This window comes from Mauremys reevesii, linkage group 3 (genome assembly GCF_016161935.1).
Source record: "Mauremys reevesii isolate NIE-2019 linkage group 3, ASM1616193v1, whole genome shotgun sequence".
NCBI lineage: Eukaryota > Metazoa > Chordata > Testudines > Geoemydidae > Mauremys > Mauremys reevesii.
In genome coordinates, this window is record NC_052625.1 from 5,021,463 (window position 1) to 5,041,821 (window position 20,359).

Genomic DNA, 20,359 nt, shown 5'->3' on the forward strand with positions numbered 1-20,359 from the left:
TCGGCTCCCAGTCAGTGTGGCATGAATAGGCCCCTGGGCTCTGCTAGCCTCCAGGAGCTGGGGGGAAATATGTGGTAGTCTCTCCCAGATGCTAGCCCAACTGTGGCACCAAAATAAGACCACGCGCAGTAAATAGTGCAGATCTGTGATGCCCTTCTCGCCTTTCTTATGCGAAGACTGAAATCGTTCATGTCACTGGGCATCTGAGCAAACATCTCACTGAGAGGACTGGGGCAGTTCACACCTCCCCGAGCTATGGTTGCATGTTCTCTGCAGACTCCCATAGGGATCTTGGGTGCTGTTACACTATGCTCAGTTTTTTGAAGTTTTCTTTGCAACCATGACAGCTAGAGACTTCCTTTGGTTTTGTTTTATACAAGAAAGCTAAGATTCAGCAGAATAAGGCAGCAGCTTGAGAGAGGTGTCATTATGCCATACCGCTATTCAGCGGCCAAATTGGAGCCCCGATTTTCAGATTTATGTGAGTACAGTAGGCAGGGCTGAAAATTAGAATCATGTGCATCCATGGAACATAGATTTGGGGGGAGGGGAGGGAAGACTTCTGATTGCTCAATTAACTATTCTCACCAGCAAGGCAATTGCAGCTCAGAGTGTCATTTTGCCAGGCCTTTTAACTCCTATTGAAGTTCTAATAAAAAGTAGTCCCGGCAGTTCATCATCTAATAGCAGTAGCCAGGGATATTAATGTCAGCTTTAACCACATACTGAGCAAGCAGGATATAAATAGGTTGGATGGGTTCAAATCTTTACATTTTCCCATGAAGACCTTTACTTCTATATTAGCATCACTGTATCACCATCACAGGTCAGCGAGCGCTACATATTAGGGTAAATATGCTTTTTGGACATTCTTAGAAGATTTGGTATGAGTGCTGGGGAAGGATGGAGTGCTAGACCTAGACTATCCCTCATTTCAGGCTGGAATTCTGCAAAGAAACCCTGACACATATCCAGGTTCAAAGGAACTTTTTAAATGCCAAGGACCAAATGGGGGAGAGGAGCAGGGGACTTTTGTGACTCTACCATCTTCTGGTTCTCCTCCCACCTCTTTCATTGCTCGTTCAATGTCTCATTTGGTGGGTCCTCATCTCTTCCTTCCCTCTTTTAGGGGCAGTCCCATATGGCTCCATCCTAGGCTCCCTCCTTTAAAGCGTTTGCAACCCATCTTTGGAGGATATCGGCAATTATGGCTTCAACCACACTTTGCCCTGATGACTCAAATCTAATTCTCTGCTCCAAACCTCCCTCCATCTGCTCAAACTCTTTTCAACCAGTCTTTAATATCTCATCATAATGTCTAGCCACCAACTGAAATTTTATACAGTCAAAAATGAGCCCTTGTTCTTTTCCCACCCATCTCCTCCCCTCTCTTGTCTCATAAGGGTTGTCAGACGGGCTTCATCTTTGACTTGCATATCTCTTTTTATCCACACATACAAGCCACTTCTAGTTGCTGCTCCCTCTTCCTGTGCAACCTTTCAAAATTCCAGCCTCGTTCTTCTGCCCACACTATTAAAACTCAAGTCCAGACCTTGAACATCTCGCATCTTGAGTACTGCCTTCTGCACTGCTCTAGCATCAACACTTGCAATCCTACCACCCTCACCAGACCCTTCAGCCATTCTTTGCATCGCTTCATTGGCTTCCTCTCCTCCACCACATCAAACACAAACTACTTGTCCTTCACCTTCATAGCTTAGCTCTGCCCTGCTTTTCAATTCTAATACAATATTGTGCCATCAATCCCCACTCTTGCCCTACTGATACCAGCTTTCATTGCCCATGTTTTCCACAAGCACGTGTGTGCTTTCTTGCACCCCACCCGTTATGAATGTGAGAAGTCCCTTTAAAATCTAAATCTTAATCTAAATCCACTACATGATCTTTCTTCTAATCCTTCCTTAAAACTCATCTCTGCTGTGATGCCTACAAAACATTTGATGGGGGGAGGGGAGGCAGGCAGTTGCTGATGCTTATTATATAAACATGATCCCTTTGCTCATACCTCATCTTAACCCCCACTTGGCTTTGGAATTGTCATATGCCAATATTGTAGGCTGTTATGGGAAATGTCTTATTACAAGCGTACAAGGGCCTACTACAATGTGGCCTTGATCCCTAGCCGACAGGGTTTATCGCAGTGCAAGGAAGTAGTAATAATTATATGCATTTGTAGTGTTTCGTCATTGTGACAAAACGTCGGTAATCAATGCATTGTAAAGGCACAAAATCTAACAGCAGCCAGAAAAAGACTTAATTTTTGTGTTCCTTATAGAACCGTGGCTTAGTTCAACATTGTCCCTTGGAAAATAATCCACTGTTGGCAATCACACTTCCCCAGTAAAACCGATCATCATATCTAAGGCTACATGTGAACTACTGCTAAGCATGTAAGGGTTGCTATATTTTCCAGCATAATCATTGTCCTAATAGGTTTCTTATTCACTGTATTGTAAAACAGCTTGTGTACAGTTAAGCAAGCTTTGGGATAGTATGAAACACTATATAAAACCAAATTCTGTGCGGTTCTCTTGGGGTAAAACTCTAATTCTAGCACACTAATGATATCATGCTACAGAAATCCCTCAACTAAATTAAACCTTATTAAATGCAAAAAGCCGTCCTAACATAACACTAGGCTGAACAGCACTCAAAAGTCAACAAAAGCAAAAATTTAAAAAGAGCACTCAACCATCTGCACTACAATGGCGCCTTTAATTATGTAATGGCATGCTTTTTCTTAAACCATTAAATACAATATTTTTTAGAGACTTAAAATATGTGTGCATCTTAGGTAACATGCAACTACCAATTTAAAGAGTATCATTAAGCGCGCGCGCACACACACACACACACACACACACACACACACACACACACACACACACACACACACACAGAGTTAAGGCTGCACATTCACTTTTGCTTCTCCTGCCTTTTCAGTGCTTAATTGTACAACTTTAATACTTAATTACCATAGGGCCAAAAGACAACTTTTCACAAAAGAAAACTCCATGAAAGTGGAAAATGGGGAGGAAAACAGAGCATCTCCACACAGAATTATTTCCAAATTGTTCTGTAAGGTGAGGGAGGTGAAGGAGTGGGATATATGTTCTGTCCCCCAACAGAATTCAAAGACTATTGATGCTTGGGGATTCCATGGAGGCCAGGGATCACCCCTCCATAGGCTCTGTGCTTCAGCCCGGACATGGAATCCCTGGAGCCCCCAGTCTGTCAGTGCCACACCAATGAAGCCACACTACCAGGACCTCCTCAACTGATAGCTTCCCCAAGAGCCCCTTTAAAGTGGGGAGGGCTGTGGAAGGTTAGGGCTATCCTATCCTTTCTGGTGTAACTATGGAGGCCCAGCTGGGGAACAAAGTTCATATCCTCCAGCTGTACCTGTTCATTGCTTGGACTCCCCTTGTGCAGATTCCTGATCCCACACAGAGCAGGGTGGTGGGGGACACTGCTGCAGAAGTGGCTGATACCAATCCCTCCTTTCTTGTACATGGGAAGTGGAGATCCCCCAGGCACACAGGGAAAGAATAAACTGCCATAGCTTTTCAAAACCACCCACATACCACCATCACCACCCACAATAATCCCAAACACATGTAGCCCCTCACCACAGCACCCGCCCCTCATTCACCGCCTGCACAAATCAACACAATCTCTCAGCAAAACACACACACACTCCCCGACCCTCACTCATACTTACCATAAAACTGTAAACTAGATCAGCAAAGCCAGGGTGTGTATGGGGGTCATCACTACTGTGCAATAACATTAACTAAAACTACATACAAACACAGGTAAAATTGGGGGGAGGGGGGAGAGGAAAGAGTGGGGGAAGCAGTGGTTTTTCAGCAAGTGTGTCCACACACCAATCTCCACCCCCTTGGGGTACCCAGAGGAAACGTCACTTACAATAGTTCTTCTTGGTAACCGATTATCTTTCTCCTTTCTTGCATGCTTTGATCAATATCAGTTAGCAATCTTGATATCTAGTCACATTCAAAGTTAATCATCCCTTGAAATGAACACTATCAGAAACCATTGACAAACCTTACAGCTTTAGTTACCTTGTTAATTATTATAGATCATATATTATTATAGATCATATATAATGATCTATAATAATGTATATACTATTATAATTATTATTTATATTACAGTAGCACTTGGGGGCTTGATTGGGCTTCCGCATTGCTAGGTGCTACACAAACGCAATCTAAATAACCTCCACCACCACAACTGATTGTGATTGTTACATTTTTGGTAGTCTCAAAAGTGTAGTCAAGGATTAAATCACCACAGACTATTATCTACCCTAACCCTGGTAGAAGTCCGCTCCCCAATGCGTGCAGCTGCTGTCTGTGCTGTTTTGTGGGGAGCACTTTGAGTGTTGTTAATCCAATACCCTTTTATAAGCACTAAATTCCCTTAATATAAAGGCAGAGAGAGAGGGAGAGAGGCAAACACACAGGGTGAGAATACTTCCAAAACTCTGATGGGAAATGGGTCCACAAATAAGAATCTTATGTGATACCTTCAAAGAAGCAAAGTTAGAGGAAAATAATTTCCCCTTTTAAAAAAAATATCAATCACAGGATTCACTCTCTGGAGAATATAGAGCTGAAGGAAATCTCAGCATTAAAACACTGATAAAACACTTCAACAGTGTCCAAAAGCAGGCCAATACCCAACAAAGAAACATGAAAGTATCTGTTTGGGTTTTTTATTTTAATGAAGAGAGATATAAGATACCTCTAATCATAACAAGAAGCATAAACTGACAAAGCTTAAAGGACATGCTCTCACAAAAGCAAAAACTTTCAAAGATTGGCCAATTCAAAAAAATCCCAAGAGAGAGAGAAAAAAACAAAACACTTGGGAGAAGATTGCAAGATCTAACAGGCATTTCTGCCTAGATGTCAAAACTAAGCTCATACTTTCAGTGTTTCTCAAACATACGTAGGAAGACCCGCATGCCTTGCGCCAAAACAGCCCTGCAGCCAGGAGCCAAAACTTCTCTAGATAGCATGTGTGACTTGACCTTCCCACTGCAGGACTGTCAGAGCACAACAGTAAAAAAATGCAATCCGCAGTCATTTACACATGAACCTTTTCATAACAGTGATTCCTAATGAAATGATACCAAATGAAACAAAAGTTGGGAAGACTTATTAAAGCCTTTATTAGTCCACTCCAACTGGAACCCCCAAGAACCTTTTAACTTCACGTTCAAAGAAGGACCTCACCAAGAAGGATGTGCAGGCATGGGGAAAAAAGTTGGCAGGATGATTGGCTCATTAAAGACAACCTGAAAAGCAAAACAAAATTGGATTTGTGCCCTTTTATCTTCTTTAGGATGTGAGAGGAAGGCCTAAAAAAAATTATTTTTTTAAAAGATTTTTTCCCCCCTGCCTATTCTTACATTAGAAATTCAGGTCTTTTTTACTCTCTCTGGGAAGATTGTGAAGATACCTGGAGAACAGAAGGATTATGACATTCAAGATGCCAACAAGTAAAACCTGATGACTGGAATCAGGAAGTAATTTATATTCAAACTCTTTGAATCTTTGTTAATATCTATTTAACTCAAAGACACAATCAAACATTTGGGAGAGACGCTATCTTTGTTAAAGATTGTTCAATCCTGGCCCTTCAATTAGGTGCAGAGTTGACTCACAAGGCACAAACAAGACCTCCAAGCAGGTCTCCAGCAAAACCAAGCACAACAGATTTAATATTCTCTATATTTCAAGCCTTTTATATGCTTCATAAAGCAGCCACCAAAAAAAAAAAAAAAAAGTACAAAGCCTATATTTGACAGTCTCTCTAAGGTGAAAATCTTTAGGAAAGAAACTAGAATGGAGGATGAATCCATAGCATCCACCAGTTTATCCTTGTACAACCTGATATAATATGCATCAGTCACTATGGGTATGTCCACACTGCAATGAAAAACCTGCCGCGCCGAGTGTCGGAACCTGGCCACCTTGGGCTGCGGGGCTAAAAACTGCAGTGTAGATATTGCTGCTTGGGTTGAAGCCCAGGCTCTGAGACCTGCCCCCATCACAGGGTTTTAGAGCCTGGGCTCCAGCCTGAGCCAGAGCATCTACACTGCAATTTTTAGCCCCATGAGCCTGTCTCATCTGACCTGAGCCAGCTGCGGCCATGCTGCAGGTCTTTTTCTTGCAGTGGAGATAGCCCCTATTAGACCTGAAAGTTTACTCATTTTGGGCCAGGCTGTGATTCGCTTGCTCGTGCTGTATAATACCTTATGCCATAAGTAGTCCCTCTGAAGTCCAAGTGAAGTAAGGAGCTACTTAGTAGAGGGGTATTATAACATGGCCTTCTGTGAGCTTAAGTCAAGGCTCTCAGGAAAATGACTTTCAGTGTAAAAACCTTCAATCTTCTCCTTTCGAGAAGGGTTTAAAAAGCCCACTTCTACTATCATGGAGCGGCAGGTGAATTGCTCACATCTTCTCCACAACGCAGGGTTTGCCACTAAGAGAAGCACTCTCTCTTTGGAGAGATTTGATTTCATGCAGCATCACTTCCTGACAGATGCACAGCAGTTTTTCCAGGAGGAAGAGCAGGGTGAAGTGAGTGTCATCCATCATAACTAGGGCCATTGGAGGCAGACAGCTTGAAGCTTTCTTCTGAAATGAAGGTTCCAGCAGACTACTGAGAATGGCTGACTGGCTAATGCTATGGAACCCTTTGAAAACCATTTAGTTTACTGGTGCCTTGAGAAAGGGGACTTAGTCTGTTTTGGTTTCTGCAACTGCTCTTGAGCCAGAGGACCTGAGAAAAATGTTGGAGGTAATGGGCAGCTCTGAATGCGGACATCTTCTTAGCAGGTGCCTTTTCCTTTCCTCATGGGAGAAGGATGAGGACATTGCGAGCCCAGAGAACACTGAGTGGTTTAGTCTTTATTGCCTTCTGAAAAGCAACCTTGACCTAATCTCTCAAAGTTAAGTCCAAAGCAGACTGCAAACAGTTACAAAGGGATCTCCTAAAACTGGGTGACTAGGCAACAAAATGGCAGATGAAATTCCATGTTGATAAATGCAAAGTAATGCATATTGGAAAACAATCCCAACTATACATACAAAATGATGGGGTCTAAATTAACTGTTACCACTCAAGAAAGAAATCTTGGAGTCCTTGTGGATAGGTCTCTGAAAACATTGGCTCAATGTACAGAAGCAGTAAAAGAAGTTAACAATGCTAGGAACAACTGGGAAAGGAATAGATAATAAGACAGTAAATATCGTAATGCCACTACATAAATCCATGCTAGACCCAAACTTTGAATATTGTGTGAAGTTCTGGTCACCCCATCTCAAAAAAGATATATTAGAATTGGGAAAAGGTACAGAGAAAGGCAACACAAATGATTAAGCATATGGAGATTAAAAAGACTGGGACTTTTCAGCTTGGAAAAGAGATGACTAAGGGGGGAAATGACAGAGGTCTAAAAAAATCATGAATAGCGTGGACAAAATGAATAAGGAAATGTTATTTACCCCTTCCATAACACAATAACCAGGGGACATCAAATGAAATTCTTAGGCAGGAGGTTTAAAACAAACAAAAGGAAGTACTACTTTACACAATGCAGTCAACCTGTGGAACTTGTTGCCAGGGGATTCTATGAAGGCCAATGAGTTCAAAAAAGAATTAGCTAAGTTCCTGGAGAATAGGTCTATCAATGGCTATTAGTCTAGATGGTCAGAGATGGAACCCCATGCTCTGGGTGTCCCTAAGCCTCTGACTGCCAGATGCTGGGACTGGATGATGCAGGATGGATCACTTGATGATTGCCCTGTTCTGTTCATTCCCTCTGAAGCATCTGGCATTGGCCACTGTTGGAAAAGGATACTGGGTTAGCTGAATCATTGGTCTGACCCAATATGGCCATTCTTATGTTCTAAAAGGAACGGAAGGCCCTCAAGGTTTTTCTGAATCTGTTGCAAACATGAATACTTCTGGGCATCTAATCCTGAGGAAGCAGCCAGCTCTGACAAGTAGTGTGGGAAGGGGTGACAATTGAATCAGGGCCCCCAAAACATCTGTTATGTCTGTTATTTAACCCATCAGCCCTAAAGCTCAGTGTATAGTAGGGGTGAAATGGGAGGGGGTGGGGCCTCCGCGAACATGGTGTACCAGGCCCCAAATTTATCTTGATGGGCCTGGAAGCAGCTCTGATAACTATCGTTCACACCAAAGTATGATTTTACCTATTGCCAAGACAGATCATCAACTTCCTTCCTAGCTCGATCTGCCCTTTGATCACACAGGTCTGGTAGTAGCTGCAGAATAGTAAACCTGATTATCAAACAAATCCCATCATCAAGTTCAGGGTTTTGGCACACTGCTGTGAGTTCAACTGTTCTTCCCATTGGCAATAGCTACCTCAATCACGAATGTGTGTGTGGAGTGGAAGATACAGCTGGAAGTGTCCTCAGATAAGGAATATTTTTTCCCCAATCAACCAGGACAAGGGAAGGAGATCCAAGGTGCCTTTCAAAAGTTCTCCAGCAAACTCATGAAGAATAGGATGGGAAGTCACAGCAATCCCATTCAAAGTGGGCTCCTCATCCAGGGACTAGTCAGTCTTGGCACCTGAGGTACCTGGACAGTAACTAAATGAAGTCCATTTGTCTTAGTTAGCATCTTTAAAAGTTGCTAGAAAAACAAACCCATTAGAGCAGAGTCACTTTTTTGCTGATCTTTTGCTGTAGAGGTAAAAACAGCTTCATCCGTGTCCAAAGAGCACTCATTAACTTCAGAAACATACCCCTCATCCCACTCTAAAGCATCAACACCAGCTGCAGAAAGACTTTCAGTCTCATGGTCCAAAGGGTCTTGGCACAAAGAATGACTCTGCCTGAGTTGATGAATCGATTTCTGTGCCCTGGCCAGCAATTTCTGATGGTGCTCTCATGGTATTGAGATGGTACTATTATTTCGGAGATACTAAAACTAGGGAACCTAAAGCACTTAACAGTTCACTCAACAAGGTAACAAGATTCCTTAACTTCGTCTCTAATTGCTACACCTGGAGAGGAGTATCCTGCAGCTCCAGTTTGGAGCTTCTACAGTGATGCATCGGAAGGTGTCTGGCTCTCACATGGTATCTTCTGTATTTGGTACTTTCATGGAAGTGATGCCTCATTAACTGAGTCAGAGCTCAGCACCATCACCCTGGTGTGGCAATGTGCTGATGGTATCAAAGCATTTACACACTTAGGAGATCTTAGATTCAATGTGGATAGTTGAAGTGGATCGGCTGGTCCTATTGGGAAGTTAGGTCCAATTGTTCAGCGGAGCAGAACAACTGAGGCCTCTGTTTAAAAGACGAATCCTATGAAGCACTTTCAGGTTACCACTAGGAGGCTTAAGGTGCTCCTCATGAAAACAGATTATCTCTGGGTAACCCCTAGCACCCATATACATCACGCTTGACTCCAAGCCAGAGTATATAGCAGTCACTCTCATCTTCCTGAAGCCACAGACGCTCCTTCACAGGTGGCAAGGGCGAAGAGAACATTTTGGAACAAAAGCAGAACAAGAGGAATAAAATAGAACTGCCCAGGAGCTTTGTCAGGTAACCATGAAGTTTCAACACAGACTTCATAAAAAACACGCTGAAGCCCCTCCTCTCAATATTGGCAGTAAGGACAAAAAGACCATCAAGAGCTACAATGATTCCCCAAAGCCTCAAGTGCTTCTAAGGTCTCAACACCTTGTTGCAATGAATCCCCATCGGAAAGTGGTGAATTGAGTGTTCAAGACTGAGCTTAGACGCATTAAGCTTAGTATAGGTAGTACAGAAAAACTGTAACAAAGTATCAGAGACATGAACCATTAAAAAAAGGTTAATCTGAGCTCAAAATTTTTTCTCGTAAAACCAGTCTGAAAATTCTAGTCTAGGCATCAAGTGGGCTCAGTGTTCCAGGGCCACAAAGCCCGGAGTGTTGGGGACAAGCAGACAGACAAAACTTACAGGCACTTTATTAGAAAACTAACAGAAGGGTCAGGAAATCAACAAAGGCCAACTGAAACCTGTGGCAGATCATGGGTTGAAGATGTATCACATCTGAAAGAAGTAACCTAGCTTTCAAATGGCATATCTCATGCTCTGAGAAAATGACAGAACACTAGTTGACGAAATCACGCTGGAACTGGCGTGGAAAGCAAGGCATCAATCGGCATGAACTGATTGTAAAGCACAGGGGTCAATTTATTAAAATGATTTTTCCAGTATTTTAGTATTTGAATATTGATTAAAGCTTCTCAGTAGTTTCACAAAGAGAGAAATAGTAATATTTGTTTTTGTTTATATTTGACACGAACATTTAATAAGAAAAACATAAAGGGTGTCTGCTTGCACAAAGAGGTACGTCTGCTTTTGCCTGCACTTGCAGCACAGCAGCCCAGTCTTTGATCTACCCAGTGCCCCCTGGAGTGCTGGATGCTAGCACTTTGACTCCACACTTGGGTCAGTAGTATGCAAGACTGGACCCCAACCAAGAGAGTCTTTTAAATAGGATGGTACTTAGAAGGCACCTTTACCCCAGAGGAATCTATTGTACAAAGCGTTTCAGACCTCACAACGAATGTACCTTAAAATGAAAAGAAACTGAAAAGTAAACTGAAAGGTTCTCGGACTACTAAGATGCAAATTCAGGATTCTGTGTTCTCCTCAAGGAGTTATTAGTGATGTAATTACATAGAGAAAATGACCATTCTTTACACTGGTCTATGTGTTAGTAATATCATCCACTCTTTTCAGGAGAAACAGTGAACTCAGAACGTGGATCTTAGTAGGTTTAACTAACCACCCACCCACGTTTTCAAAGTGCATTTGTCATTTTGAGGCTACACATTAATTCTGTTAAAGTTGAAGGTTCCTAAACTGTGTGTTTTTTCCTCTCTAAAATTCAGTTCAGTTATTCTGTTAAAAAACAAAGCCATGTTTGGATACAGGACAGGAAAAACAGCACACAAAGCCAGTAAGCTTAGGTATTTTCCCCTCTCTCCAAAGTGGAAAAAGGTCAAAGTATGCCTTTAATTTGTTTGTTTAATAAAGGGAAACCACTCTTAGGGTGAAATCCTAGAATACAAGGAGTAAGTCTTTATATTTGAGCTATAAAACAGGGTTCACAAAAGAAATGTAAAAAAAACCCTCCACAGAAGCATGAGTTGTTCTCCTTATGAAAGAACACTGTTTTTATATTTAAAAAACAAGCCAGAAAACCACCAACAAATATTGTATATGCACATGTATGCCTCATCACCTCCATATCATTGTATATACACCTGCATAAACATTGAGCCATACACTTGAATTTATAATGAAGTAGTCCACACTTTACAAAATAAGGTAATACATTTAGACAGATTACAAATACAGAGTTCTGTCCTGAATACTAGTGTATGCTATTGATACCTTCAAACTAAAAAAGTAATGATATTTTTCAAATTCCATCTAAACAAGCATAATACAGCTGCTACAGGGAGATCTTAGCACGTCTTGATAAACCTTATTGATAAAATGTTTAAATTACCAGACAGCCTTTATAACAGAGGCACAAGCAGCGTTTCCTGTCTAGCACAGTTTTTTCTGCTCTTATTCTAATGATACACGTTCAATTACTACAGAAAAGAAAAGAATCAAATCAGAAACATCTGTAGTTTGCCATATAATTACTGGATCTTCCCCATGGAGACTGACCTTTGTAACACCGATACTAAGACCTCAAAGGCTAAATGACAGAGGATATTCACATGGTTTAAATGTATAACATGATTACAAGGAATTAAATAGGCACTGTTATTTTTCCATCTTGGTTTATGTTAACATAAGCGTGTACTTTATGATCTTATGTTTAATCTCTGTGCGCAGTATGTAGTAGCAGAATTTACTCACTATTAGTGGATCCACAAACCACTGAAATGCAATGTTTTGATTATATAATAAAGTTGAATACTGTATTTGAGGCTATTATGCAGCCATTACTTTTACCTGTAATAGGAATCTTTTCTGCCAAGCTTTCTTCCTTGCTCTCATCTTCACACCAGCTTGTGACTTCTGTATGTGAACACACAATAATGAAAACACATTTCAAAGCCACAATGATCAGACTGGTTTGTTTTCTTTTAAGCCCTATTCCCTTTAATTTTTCACTTTTGTTATCTCTTATTTATTGATCTAAACTGTCCATTATGGTTCTTAAAAGAGGAGCCTACTGTGAACTTTAGTCAAATATGATGCTACTGTGTCTCTGTGTAGCTTCCAGAGAAAGCAGTGAGCTAACCAAATATCTTAAATAATGTAAGTCCTGATGAGATTTTTAAAAAACCAACAACAAAACCCCAAACCTATAAACACTACAGTCTTGCCCAATAGTCCAAGAGCAATAGTATACATTATACTGGAAAATTAATTAGTTTAAATCAAAGTATCTCTCTCCTCCCTGGGTCAGGCTAGCAGGAATTTAGGAGATCTAACTCTGTTTGTTTATGTTTGCTGTGTAAAGAGGACGGCATCCTAATTGCCTGTCTCTTTTAGTCTTTCATGTAAGGAATGCTCTGAATGCATACCAAGCAAGTTACCATATTTTAGTCATTGCAAGAGACTATGTTATATGACTTTTCTTTAGCTAAAGATATTAACCAGACTTTTATAAACGTATTCAATTCATAACTTCAAAAATGCAATGCAGCTTTTCTTGTCATGGATTTTTCATTTCCAAAAATGAAAAAAAAAAAAAAAAAGTCTATTCCCCAATCTGGGTTTATAAGTAAACAATATTTACCTAAATTTTGATATGGCAAAATGTGTTTTATAAATGGCAGACAGATTTCAACACAGGGCTTACATTTCTAACTTACTTTAAAAAGGAAAAATAGAAATCTAATCATTATAGAATGCTCATTTAAAATAAGTGAACAGAAATAATAATTACTACTAGTGGACATTTGAGCATGTTATATTACCCCACAGTAAATACAAAAAAGAAATTTGTTAATTCCTCAGAACTGCAGTAACACACACAGTTTTCTACAGACTTTGGTATTACATTTTATACATATATCTTGAGACACCGAGAATGACAATAACTTTGAATGCATTTGTTTCTGTGGCTCTTTTAACACTAGTTACCTTGTTCCCTTGTACCAATGCTGTCAAGCCATTGAGCATGTTTTGTTTGCTTTATTTCCCCATTGTCATTTAGAATTGATGGCAAGCGGTAAGATGATTCATTACTATGAATAGATGACCTATCACCACACTCTTCCGGAAGGACCTCTCTCAATAACAGTGTAACCTACAGCATTTAAAATAAATAAAGTCAATAAATATGTAAAAATAACTACAGCACGCTATTATCCTTAGTCTCAGAACTACATTCTTTTTCAACATAAATGAAGGTTAATCTTTACTTAACAATATAATCTGTTGCCAGGATATTTGTTGTTAGATATTAAATTATCTTGGAGTTAAATTGCTGTTACTTTACTTCATAGTTTAATTTAATTCCTAACACAAACTTACAACACCTTTTTTTTTTTAAGCAATACATTTTCCAGAAATCATCAGTGTTTTGTCATTGATGCGTTACCCATCAAGGAAAGAAAATACAATGTGCCATCACCTATGCTAGGCCAGAAACACCGTTACAATATTTTAAAATTGGTTCAGACTAACTGGATTTTGAAGCATTTTTCCTCATCCACTTTGGCCAGGCGGACCATGCCCAGAGTTTACCTAAATTGTTCTAAACCACAAATAAAATAAGACTAGGTAAAACTATACCTAACCCAATGTACTTGGGGCTGAAGGACCTGAGCCAAACCCCACTGAAGTCAATGAGAGTCTTTCCACTTATTTAAATGGGCTTCGGTTGAGGCTCTAAACGTACAGTATTATTGATTGTCCCCAGCTGTATTCATCTGTATTTCAGCAGCACCATTCATATCTCTATAGTTAAGGATGTATTAGCTTTCTTTTTTGCTTTTTCTATCTTTAATTAAAACCTACATTTTCCCAGAAGGCTATAATTGCTAAAAAAACATATCTCTGAGCTAAAAGCAACTAGCAACGTTCTAGAAGCAAGTTTTAGCAATTTTTTTAAAAAGTTATTTCTGAGCATTTAAAGCTTTTTAAAATGGAAATTTACATATTTTTAATTTTTGGTTGTATAACTCAAAAATGGATTTGATCCAAAACTTAAAATCAAGTACACAACACACACACAAGCAAATAACAATTTATGCAGTATTTTCAAATGAACCTTTTATCAATATAGAGCATTGTTTCCATTTTTTCCTCCCTCCATCTGTTAAGGATTTTTATTATATAGTGTGCAAATCAGGGGCCTGATTCTGCAAATCTTACTAGATTCAAGCTCTAATTATCTAATGGTTCAATAAATGAGAGAACCTCCAAGGATCTGGACTGATGTCTCATGGAAATAATCCTAGATTTTGTGACTTTCTTTATATGTTTACCTGTGAGAATGGAATGGCTCCAACTGGAATCACTCAGGTCCCATAGGTAAATATTACTCATTTGCTTTTTTTCTTAATCCACTATTTACCCAAGAGACCACAATGGCTCTTTTTGAATCGTAAGCAAATAACTTTCAATGAAGGTTTTGTTTTGTTTTTTAAATTAACCTCATGCACAGGATTTCAATACATGAAAACAACAAAAGCACATCAACACAAATCAGGGAAATTCTAAGTGATTGCTTTTTGTTAATGTTAAAAATAAATTAGGTTATATAGCCAGGGTCACAAAATATTTTTATTATTGAAAAGACAGACTTGTTTCCAATTTAGAGTCCATCACAATGCAAATCTAATGTATTATATCAGAAGCAAGTCAACTGACATAAAGGTTCTACTAGTAATATATTCTATGCTGTTACTGATGGACATGTGCACCATCACAGATTCCAGGCCAGAAGAGACCACTGTGATCAACTAATCTGACCTGTATAACACAGGCCACAGAATTTCCTCAAAATAATTCCTGGAGCTTAATGTTTAGAAAAACATCCCATCTTGATTTAAAAATGGTCAGTGATGGAGAATCCACCATGACTCTTGGTAAATTGTTCCAGTGGTTAATTACTCTCACTGTTTTTTTTTTTTTTTTTTAAAGGTATGCCTTATGCCTGGTCTGAATTTGTCTAGTTTCAACTTCCAGACATTGGACCATGTTATACCTTTCTCTGCTAGACTGAAGAGCCCATTATTAAATATTTATTCCCCATGTAAATACTTATAGGCTAATCAAGTCACCTCTTAACCTTTGTTAAGATGAGTAAGATTAAGCTCTTTAGGGGTGGGAGGGATAGCTCAGTGGTTTGAGCATTGGCCTGCTAAACCCAGGGTTGTGAGTTTAATCCTTGAGGAGGCCACTTAGGGATCTGGGGCAAAGAATGGTCCTGCTAGTGAAGGCAGGGGGCTGGACTCAATGGCCTTTCAAGGTCCCTTCCAGTTCTAGGACATTGGTATATCTCCAATTATCCCCTATCCCACCAAATCTTTTTCAGAGTCATTGCTCTCAGGGACAGAGTCTCCTACATAGAAGTATGGCAAGTTCTTTGTGCCTAGATGTATACATTTAGCCACAGGAAAACCTATATTGTTTGCTTGCACCCAGTTTATCAAATAATCCAGATCAATCTATATCAGCAACCAGTCCTCTTTTTATTTACCACTCCCCCAATTTTTGTGTCATCTGAAAATTTTATCAGTGATGATTTTATGTTTTGTTCCAAGACACTAATAAAAACGTTAAATACTGCGGGGCCAAGAACCAATCCTTGTGGGACTCTATTAGAAACACACCCATCAAATGATGATTCCCCATTTACAATTACATTTTGAGACCTATTAGCCACAATTTAATGTGTGCCATGTTAATTTTAGATCTTTCTAGTTTTTTAAAGTCAAAATGTCATGAGTACTAATTCAATGCCTTGGAGAAGTATATTACATCAACACCTTTATCTTTATCAACCACACATGTAATATCATAAAAAAAGATAACAAATTTGACTAAATTTATCAGCCATAAACTCATGTTGGTTGGGCATTAATTATATTAACCTCCTTTAATTCATTATTAATCGAGTCCTGTATCAGCCACTCCATTATCTTGCCAGGGTTAGACGTCAGACTAACAGGCCTATAAATTAACTACATCATCCTGTTTACCCTTTTTAAATATTGCCACAACACTAGCTTTCCTCCAGTCTTCTGGAACTTCCACATTGGGCCAAGACTTATTGAAAATCAACATTAATGCTTCAGTGAGCTCCTTAGTCAGCTCTTTTAAAACTCCTGGATGCAAGTTATCTGGACTTGCTGATTTAAAAACATTTACTTTAGCAGCTGCTGCTTAACATACTCTTGGGATAGTAGACAAATAGAAAGAGTGTTATCATATGAGATAACTATGTCATCTATTTTTTCCTCAAATGCGTAACAAATATTTATTGAATACTTCAGCCTTTTCTACATTATTATTAATAATTCTACTCTTTCCATTTAGTAATGGATGAATACTATTGTTAGATTCTCTGGGTTCCCAATATATATTTCTAAAAATTCCTTCTTATTGTCCTTAACTCTACTGGACATAGATTTCTTGTGTCCTTTTACTTCTCTTATCAATTTCCTACAATTGCTAACTTCTTATTTATATTCAACTCCCCCTTTCTTCCATATGTTAATATTATATAATTATTTTTTGTAGCTGCCTTCACTTCCCCTTTAAACCAAGTGGGTTTTTTGTTTGTTTGTTTTTTTACCAATATGGCCTTCTTCCTTCACTGTGACTTTTCGTGCCTCTGGTAAAGTATTGTTAAACCATTCCAAATTATCATTCACAAGTAATAAATGGAAACTAAATATTACATTTAGGAATCCAGATAAAATGGGATGGCTTCCCATCAGACATCCCACAATGAAATCTCAGAAAGCACAAGGGCTGATGCATGGACCAGCAGGGACCAAACTCTCACACCCTTATTAGGGTCTCCAGCTTGTCTGGAGAAAGGCCTTCTTAACCAAAGTCTGGCAGGATCTACATCAGGCTAAAAAGATGGCTCATGTTCTAAAATAAGCTGCATTGTTTCTATATTTACTGGAGTGTAACTGAGTATGAAGAACTCTATCAGAAATACTTTTTAGAAAGTTTCTTTCATAAGTCAAACCCTAAAGTTTCAAGGTCAAGATGCCCTCAAAGACCATCAAAAGAAAAAGGGAGAGTCCCATCTGAGGAAAACTTCCTACAACTAGCCCTAAAGCCACAAAAGGAGCATCAGGTATTCTCAAAGTATATGGCAATGAAAGAGGAAACATCCATGGCAGGGGACAGGGAGGGAGACAAAGAAATGGATGGTAAGACATGCGAGGGGCGGAGAAGAGAGAAAGGAAGGAATCCGGGCAACACTACAGGCAGGAAGGAATAGGGAGACTCCACAGTTTTTTGAGTGGGGGAGACCACATGGAGGAACTGGACAAAGGTAACCTAGGGTTGGGGAAAGGGGAAGGAGAGGAAGAGAATATGCCAAAACAGAAGGTCATGACATCTGCCTTCTGACGATGCTAGAAGGGAAATTAGGCTTACTGGTCACAGCCAAACACTTCTGAGACCATCAGGCCTGTTGAATGAGGAGCTGGCTGGTTGTGTGATGGAGGGGTACAGAGACTGATGGGAATCTCCTTAAGTTCAGGATGCTTATTTAAAGCATTCCCAACTCTGCCCATGGGGTTCCTCCATAAGTGGATTTATATGCACGTTTGGAATGCTGATAGGGCTTTTCATGCTCTTGGATGTTTTAGCAATGCTGTGACAAAACATCACAGTGCAATACATGGAGCCAGCAATGTATGGTTTGGTGGAATCTTCATCTATCAGCACAGTAAAACTTCAAAAATGGCCTGAAAACTGTATTAATCTTAAAGTCCTAATAATTAAGAACCTTAAGTGCACATAATGGGCAAAATAATTAAATTACAACTCTACCTGGCCTCTTTTTGTCCATTTGGAATTTCTGAGTGCAAATATTTCATTTTTTTCAACATGTAGATATTTGTACTTTAAAATGCAGGTGCGTGTGTAGGGGCGGGATAAACATTTAGCATAAAATGTGTTCTATTCTAAAGAATTTAATAGCAGGTTGTTTAAATATTTCCAGGAATCCAACTAGCTTTAACGTATGTGTTTTATTTAATGAGCTGTGTGCCTTTGTATTTTATCCTTATTTATACAGGTTACTGCATGGAAGCCTATTGTCCTGTGCAATTTCCTTGTAAATAAGAGGTTTCCAAGGTAAATCTATCCTGAAGATAAATTCCCTTGAGAATTTATCCTGATTAGTAGATATAATACAAAAATAAATGCATGCACACATGGGTACCAGTGTAACACAACAGCAAACAGATTATAGTGCATATGTTGAGCAATAAAGTTCTTATGTTACTTAACTCTAAATATAAATCCTTTTTTCTTTACTATCTTTATTCACATTCTCACCTGATTGTCATCATACACTCAATGTTCTAGCCTCATTGAAATATCTTCCTCAATGCTATAACCAAATATAAAAGGTATAAGAGTAGCTCCACAAATATTGTAAATATATTTATCATCAGTTCAAAGATACATCCCTTGACTGGGTCTCTTGCTCAGACAAAGTGCATTGCAAGTCTGAAAGCCAAACAATTTATCCTTAGTTCTTTTAAAAGTACAATTACCTTGACTACAATTTAAAATATAGATCCAAGGTACCAAAATATTACACATTATTGTTTGGGTCATGATTTTACTGAAATAAAAAAAATCAGTTACCTCTGGAAACCGCATAAATGAGGGGAAAAACCAAGATTTGTAAATTATTTGTTCAGTTTATTTTTTGAGCTATGAACTATCTACGAAAAAAATTGGATTACAAATCTAAATCTATATCATAATATATCTGCTCTCTGTGATGTGCAAAGGGCTGATTTTGGATTGCAGATTCATGCAAAGAAGTCTTGTTATAAACTCATAATTTAAAGGTAGAGAAGAGAGATACCCTGGATGACAATAATGATCCATCTCCTCTTGAGGAAACAGTACAGTTTAGCAGATAGCGCTAGGTCAGGAGACCTGGGTTCTGTTCCTTGATCTGACACTAGCCTGCTGTGGATGCTTAGGCACGTAACTTTGTGTCCATTTCCCAATCTGTAAAGTGGGGATAATGGTTCTCATCTTCTTTTGTAACAAGCTTTGTGATCAACAGATGCAAAGCATTACGTAACAGCTACATATGATTAATACTAAATTTTAAAAAGTCACCACAACATACAGACAGATGCCACCGAGACCTTGCCAGCAAGTACAGAAAGCCTCAGTTACAGATGGAACCAGCAATGCTCCCCTGCACAGAGGGAAAACCACGCAGGGTATGAAAGTAACTACACTTTCCCTGCAGAGGGTGTGCAAGAGCCCCAACTATTACTACGGCTCTTGGGCTCAGTGACAGCCCAGCTGCCACACAGCTAGTCCAATCCAAGCTGCCAGGCTGGGGGAGGGGATTCTATTCTTCTATCCCCTCTTACGGCTCTGTGCAAAGCCCATTTACTCGAGATTTGTGGTAGGATTGGTAGGGGCAGTATCTGGTCCATCAAACTGCCAGCTCTTTTTACAGGGAGCTGCTTTATAACCATATACATAAAAGTTTTAAAAGTGTACACAATGGCCTTGTTTGTAAAATTGTCCATATAAATTTAGTATACCAAGCATTACAATGCTATTTTAAGAAAGAAAAAAGCTATCACTCATGATGAAAAACTATTAATCTAGAGAGACTGATGGACAGAGAACAATGAGATACAATGGGCTTGTGATTATTTTTTTCCTGGTTTCTCTACAGCACATCTATTTAATTTAAAATATGGATTTTGGGGGGGGCTGGGGAATACTGATGCCCTACTGAAAAACTTAAAGAAATTCTTTAAAATGCTTTATTCCATGAAGAAAATAAATGGAGACCCCCCTCTTTCTTCTCTCAAACCACCTTTCAACTATCTCAGAGTCTGATTAAGAATGGCAATTTTTTTCTGACATTCTCGGGTTTTTTTAAAGAAAAATGTCAGATGGGGTTAGTGACTTATGTTTGTTTGTTTTTCCTCCAGTATGATTTACTACGCAGACATTGCCACTGATTTACACCTTATATATTTTTCTTCTGCTGAGATTACAAACAAAGGCATACATTTATAAATAGATAGTACATGGAACAAGATAGAG

General features: G+C 39.2%; 1 protein-coding gene across 3 annotated transcripts in view; it reads right to left on the reverse strand.

Annotated features, from left to right (window-relative positions):
• The window catches only part of KIZ (kizuna centrosomal protein), a 93,712-nt gene that overhangs the window by 16,359 nt on the left and 56,994 nt on the right, over positions 1-20,359 (reverse strand). For all 3 annotated transcript variants that reach the window (XR_005595751.1, XM_039528778.1, XM_039528777.1), the window contains 2 exons: positions 13,208-13,373; positions 12,068-12,133 (listed from right to left, as the gene is read on the reverse strand). Coding sequence is in view for 2 of the 3 variants with exons in the window: in XM_039528778.1 (XP_039384712.1) it covers positions 12,068-12,133; positions 13,208-13,373 (232 nt within the window). In the remaining variant the exon portion in view is untranslated. The remainder of the gene's footprint in view (positions 1-12,067; positions 12,134-13,207; positions 13,374-20,359) is intronic.